At 36.8% G+C, this 6,578-nt stretch overlaps 1 protein-coding gene across 1 annotated transcript in view; it reads right to left on the bottom strand.

Moving 5' to 3' along the window:
• Positions 1-4,076, bottom strand: part of LOC109208432 (transcriptional regulator DEF1-like) — a 5,569-nt gene extending 1,493 nt beyond the window's left edge. Inside the window, exons 1-2 of the mRNA XM_019371535.1 lie at positions 3,602-4,076; positions 1,109-1,387 (exon numbers count right to left, since the gene is read on the bottom strand). Of these exons, the coding sequence (XP_019227080.1) occupies positions 1,109-1,387; positions 3,602-3,877 (555 nt within the window). The 5' untranslated portion in view covers positions 3,878-4,076. The remainder of the gene's footprint in view (positions 1-1,108; positions 1,388-3,601) is intronic.
• Between the last annotated feature and the right edge of the window lie 2,502 nt (positions 4,077-6,578).

The following is a 6,578-nucleotide window of genomic DNA, read 5'->3' as shown; positions in this document are numbered from 1 at the left end:
GCGAAGAAGACATACAAGGCCAGACTTAGTTTAAGACATTCCTCCACCATCATGATAGAACAAAAGGAAAAGAATACATCACGCCAGGTTAAATATAAAAATTTATCCTTTACTGGTGGGATATCAAATTTTTCATCATTCTCTGGCGCAATGCAGATGCAACAACAACATTCCCAGTATAATCCCACATAGCGGGGTTTGGGTCAGGCGCAAAGCAGATAAGATGGCAAAATTATCTCACCAAATAATCACCAATCAGCCTATGATAATACCGTTCATCACGCCACCAGAATGATATCCTAAATATTATGTGTGCTTTTTCCAAAATTTTGATAAATTAGTCATTACCAAAGACTTCAAAGTGATCATCCCACTACAAGCCAGGGTGAATTGATATCACAAAGGAGAAAGCTAGCTAGGGCACAAATGACAATTCCAGAACTGAAATCACCACCTGAAGCAAATAGAGAACAATTCACAACCTCCCTATGTAACTTAATATGAATTAATTGATATGCAGTGCTTAACGAGCACTCCCTTTTCCCCGCATGTCATTGAGTTGTATCAAGGTTCTCCAGCATCTAAAAGTTTTAGATTTATATACATGTTTTTTCCAAAAATAAATAGATCTATATACATGGATCAAGGTGTCCTTGCACTGTCATTAAACAAAGAGACAATTAAACCTATGAGAAAACAATTCATAGTGTATGAACCAGAAGTCAGAACTACAACTATATTGCAGTACTCAGCATAGGTAAAAATAGATGAGGAAAGAGGCAATAACATAAAGACACGAAGACCGTGGTCTTGAAACAAGGGTAAAAGGGGCACTTCTCTTGCACTTCTCATTCTAAGGACAACTACTGAAAAGTGCTAAAGATAATAGTTAGTCTATTCAACAACCGAAGAAACATAGAAGCGGCATACACATACCCAACTCTAGAGCAGTTTGATATATTTATTTTGGTGCCAAATCAAGAGCAACTTAATTGAAAAAAAGGGCAGCCCGGTGCACTAAGCTCCCGCTATGTGCGGGGTCCGAGGAAGGGCCGGACCACAAGCAACTTAATTGAAACAAGATGATAAATCTAAGAACTGCAGATACCTGTCTGAGTATATTTTCCAACTGTCTCAGTTTTCCATCAGTGACTCCATGGTTGTTACCAACAGACAACTTAAGTTCATCAACAGAGTTATCAATCTGGCGACTTCTAGTTTCTAATTGTGATAGCCGGGCACTTATTCCCTCCATTGCATGCAGAAGATTATCGGCATACTTCTTAACTGTGTGATCAATTTCCGATAACAAAGATGAATGAACACTGCTCAAATCTTTCTCCACAATAACTTTGGCAGCTTCAGTCGAGTCAAGAGAACCATAATTCTGCACAGAAGTAGAAACGTAAATATAAAAGAACTCCATTAACTGAAAAAATTGGTGTAGAATTCACATATGGTGTTGAGCAAGTAATATAATATTCACTGAATAGTTTGGGCTATCTGTCTAAAAAGTTGGATCAATTTGAACTATTATGACGGCCCTAGTCGACTCGTTAGGATATTGAAGATCTAACCCCAGAGAACCTGTGAAAAATGAAAATAGCAATAATTTCTCTCTCTCTCTCTCTCTCTCTCTCTCTATATATATATATATATATATATATATATATATATATATATATAGCACCTTCTCTTCTCTCCTTCTCACGCTACCTGGCAGTTGCGGATCCACGTTCAAGCTTTGGGTTCCTGTAAACCCATGCTCAGTCCCCAAGTTATATACTATGCTGTACACGATTCTCATAGATCAAATCAATACTATCCTTGGGAACCCAATAAAACAAAGGCATGTGGTGCACTAAACAAAGACATGTGGTTGGTCAAGGAATTAATTACCTGCATTTGCGTAAAGAGGTTGAAACCTTTTAACATGACTTATTTCTTTAGCATTTTCAAAATACAGTTCTTATAAACTAGTAGAATATTATGCTAGGGCCTTCAAATTTTAATAATGTAAAAGTGTTGTAAGGTACCATTAAACTAAATAGTGATATAACATTTGGGGTCTTTCTCTAAGATGATCTTTTCTTCTCTTTTATTTTTTTCTTTCTTTTTCACAAGTTCACTTGTCATCTTACCTATGTTACTAATCAGTCATCCATAAATGGTGTTAAGTATTGAAAAATATAAAATCTTTACATGTTTGTCGTAAAACCCATTTTTTCCGGGAAATCGCTATTTCCCGTCTTTCCTCTCTAGTCCAACTTCTGTAGTCGGCAGCAGTGCATCCAATTGAATTCTTGGATCTACCTCTCTACCAGGGATGGAGCTACGACCACGACCAAGCCCGACAACAACAGTTGATTAGTGGATTCTACTTGTTTTTCTTCTGTTCCTAGTCTGCTTAGTTATTTCTCTTTGTGGTTCTTGTTCCTCACGTAAAAATTTGTTTCAAAATACTATCTGTCGGGTTTTTGATAGATAGTCGGTCCTGTGAAGAAATAGGCAAAAGTTTGTGTGGGCTCGACAACGGCACATTGATTGGCTCAACTTGTCTTAACCCATCCAAATTTGACCCAAGCTGCCCATTTGACCCCCTGCTCAAAAGTCCCACGCTAACTAATTAAGCACATGCAAATAGCATGTAAGGAGAAGCCCCAAGCATTAACTTCTCTTACCAAAAATACTAATTGAGAATCTACATCTTGGCAATACACAAATTAAAAGTCAGAAACACTGACTAGCCTGCTCTGTGTCATGGGAATCCAGATAGGAGGAGCACAGAGGGCACATGCTAAGAGAAGCCACAAAAATGAACTTTTCTCGCTAGTATTGTATAATTAGAGGTACATAATACATCAAAAGAGATTCGAGAGAGAAAAAGGATCAACAGGCCAGATTTCTTTCATGAGGAAAAACAGGGCTAGTAAAAGCGTTGGTGTTATATGCTGAGTAACTTAGTTGATTCTTCTTCAACAAAATTAGAACTTCTTGAATCGTAGTAGAGTGTAGAATTGATGCACAACAGGGCACTTGCCATAATAAGCCAGCTTAGGAATGCAATAATACCTCCCTTCCCCCTCCCCTTACCCTGCAATTCAATTATCCTCCTGCTTCTTGGTTAGATACTGAATATCCATAATAAGTTGCCTTGTTTGCAACAACTCTTAATACAAATTACCTTGCATTACTTTAGCTTTATATGTCATAATGCAAGATATAACAATACATAAATCCTTCCCCACATTCGAGCTGATCAATTCTATAGCAGCAGAGACCATTTTGAACTATAATAGCAAATTCATCTATATATGTAACCATGGCTCGGACTTCTATATGCGTCCACTAAATAAGTACAAATAATTTATTTCAAACACATTAAATCAAATGAATTGTAGTAGAATCCCAAACTCGAACCCATAAAGTTCAAATTCTGAATCTGAATACACACACACACACTAATTTGCCCACATAAACAAACCGTTGTTGTAATAGTCTGTATCCAGTAAGTCAAAATCTAAGATCCGCCTCAGATTATAACAAATAAATGTATGCATGCAAAATTGCAAATAGATATAGAGAAAGTATTAGGGTTTACTCTGATGCTACTCTCAGTATTGTTTTTAGAATCAGCAGAATTCCAAGCCCTAGCTGCAGCCCCAACATTACTAGAATCAACATTAGACTTAGGCGATGACGATCCAATTGGGCGAATTGGATGAAATTCGTAACTGGCAACAATATCTTCTTTCTTTGGATCGCCGCTAATGTGATGGTCCACTTGAGGATTAATGAGATCGATGAAGTCATTATTGTTGTTCTGTGAATTGGATAGATCCATGATCTGTTTATCCATGTACTGCGATGTATTCATCTGATGTGTTTATACCATGTAAAAATATAAAGTGTTCGCAAATTTGTGGACGATTAGTAGTTGATCGAATTTATACTTGTAGAGATGGAATTGAAGTGAAGCTTTGGTTTGCTTTGTTTACCTATTTAGATTTCTTGCGAAATTGCCTCTGTGAAATGAATTGAAGATGACAAAGTCGCTGTCGCTTCTCGGTGGACGTTTTGGATCCGGTTCCTAATTGTGGGCTCTATATGGGCTTAATCTGAAACGTCGATTTACTTGGGCCTAATCTGAAAAATCGTACGGAAAAAATGACATTGTATAGCCACTCTCAAAATAACAGTCAGAAAAATAGAAAAATTTACACAAATATCCTAAATAAGTCTCAACTTACCAACCTCTGGCAATTAGTCATAGACTTATCAAAACTAGTCAAGCACATATAAAAATTGAAAAACCAAATAAATAAGGTTATTTCTCTCAAAGAACCACATGCAAAAATCAACTTCCATATTTTTAAGCGTGATTAGAAATATTAGGTGCACGACGGAAAGGAAATTTCATGGATGAGGTAGAAAATAAGGTGATGAAATACAAAAAAAAATATACAATATTAAAAAAATCTAAGCAAAAAAGGAACTTTTTCAATGGGTATATTCATTGAAAACATATAGATAAGTCAATATACAAAATTTGAGGATGATTGGAGGTGATATGGACTAGTTTTGTATCAAAATTTGTAATTAAATCGAGTTCAAAAAATTCTTCTGCGATATATGTATCTCACACACAGGTGTACATGTGATACACAATTAATACAAATATGATACATATGTGATACACAAATGATACGTAGTGTGATACACATATCATTTTTTTTTTCATGTTCAGTTTTTACTTCGAATTTTCAACTCGAACCACCTCAACATTTCACCAAATCATCCCAAAATTGAGATTCAAGCTCCTTAAGATGTACCCCATCTATTCTAATAACACCCACTCAAAAGAAAGCAAAAAATGTAACTTTTTTTGCTACAAATAGCTAATTGGCTAATATTAGTAATATTTGGCTAATGTTAGTAATATTTTATAATTTGGCCAATTTTTGTAATGAGCTACTTATAAATGGACAAAGCTGGTATATATATATACACCCAAACTCAAATGAAAATGGGCTTGCCTTCAGGAAACTCGTTTCTAAATAACCGAAATATTTTTTGGTTAGAAAATTTATTTGGGCAAGTTACACATTTGGTCGGTCAATCAAAATCATTACATTCGCTAGTCAAATAATCAAAAAACAATCCCGATTTTTTTAGCGGCTAGTTAATGTAGTTTTTCCTTTTAATTTTAGATTAAATATTGTTTAATTTGACTTTCAACTCACATATCCAGAAGATGAAAGTAGCATAAATGAGAATGTTGAGGTGGATGTGCGGGCACACTAGGATGGATAAGATTAGAAATAATGATATTCGGAGAAGGTGCACGTGGTTCCCATTGATGACAAGATGCGGGAAGCGAGACTCAGATGGTTCGGGCATGTTTAGAGGAGAAGCCCGGATGCCCCGGTACGGAGGTGTGAGCGGCTGGTTGTGGAGGCACGAGAAGAGGTAGAGGGCAGCCTAAGAAGTATTGGGGAAAGGTAATCAGGCAGGATATGGCGAGACTTATGATTTTCGAGGACATGACACTTGATAGGAAGATGTGGAGGTCGAGTATTAGGGTTGTAGGTTAGGAGGTAATTGAGTCTTTCCTTACTTCGTACCATTGTGGGACTAGTCAGGTAGGGTTTTCGTCTAAGATAGCTAGTGGCAGTGTTGTGTCTTACTATTTCACTTTTCAGTGCAGGACCTATTTACTAGCTATCGCTTTTATTGAGCCGGGATAGTATGGGGTTCCAATGCATGTATTGAGAGTTTAGGGGTCAAAGTGTACAAGTTAGAAGTTGGTAACTAATTAGGTGTATTAGTAGTGTTAGTTAGACATGTGTATATCAGTTAGCTCCTTTTCTTCTTAGCTTATTTTTCTTCTCCAATCGTTAATAACAATGGAGTTTTCTCTGATTGCTTCTTCTCTCAACTCCGCATGCATGTCCTCTTCTGTGGAAACTTAATATAGTATTAGAGCGGTCAATTTAGCTTCGCTGTGTTCCTTTTTCTTCTATCAATATCATAACTCCGATCTTCGATTTCAAATTCCACTTCGTCGGCGATCGTCTTCCTAGAGCTAGAGTTTCCAATTCAGAGCAAAAAATGGCAATTGATGAAGGATCGAGTGCTGAGATTGTGCTAGGGCACACTCATCCCCTGTATTTGCGACCTTCAGACACGCCGGGAGAACATCTGATTGAATTCAAGCTAATAGGGACTGAAAACTACAACTTGTGGTCTAGATCTATGAGAATTGGACTATTTACGAAGAACAAAATTGGATTCATTGACGGAAGCTGTAAGAGGGGAAAATTTTGAACAAAACTTGCATGATCAGTGGGAGAGATGCAATGCATTTGTGCTATCGTGGATAATGAATGACGTTACCAAGGAGCTCAATAGCACTGTAGTCTATGGATCTTCTGCATACAATGTATGGAAGGATTTGAAGGAACGTTTTGACAAAAGGAACATTTCTAGAATCTACAATTTGCATCGGGAAATTATACTAGCTCTTAAGCAAGGTTTAGAGCCAGTATCAACTTACTATTCTAAACTAAAGGATCCAT

The sequence above is a fragment of the Nicotiana attenuata genome, unplaced genomic scaffold, assembly GCF_001879085.1.
Source record: "Nicotiana attenuata strain UT unplaced genomic scaffold, NIATTr2, whole genome shotgun sequence".
Classification (NCBI taxonomy): Eukaryota; Viridiplantae; Streptophyta; class Magnoliopsida; order Solanales; family Solanaceae; genus Nicotiana; species Nicotiana attenuata.
The sequence above is the reverse complement of the archived record's forward strand: the minus strand, read 5'-3'. Positions and strand labels throughout refer to the sequence as shown.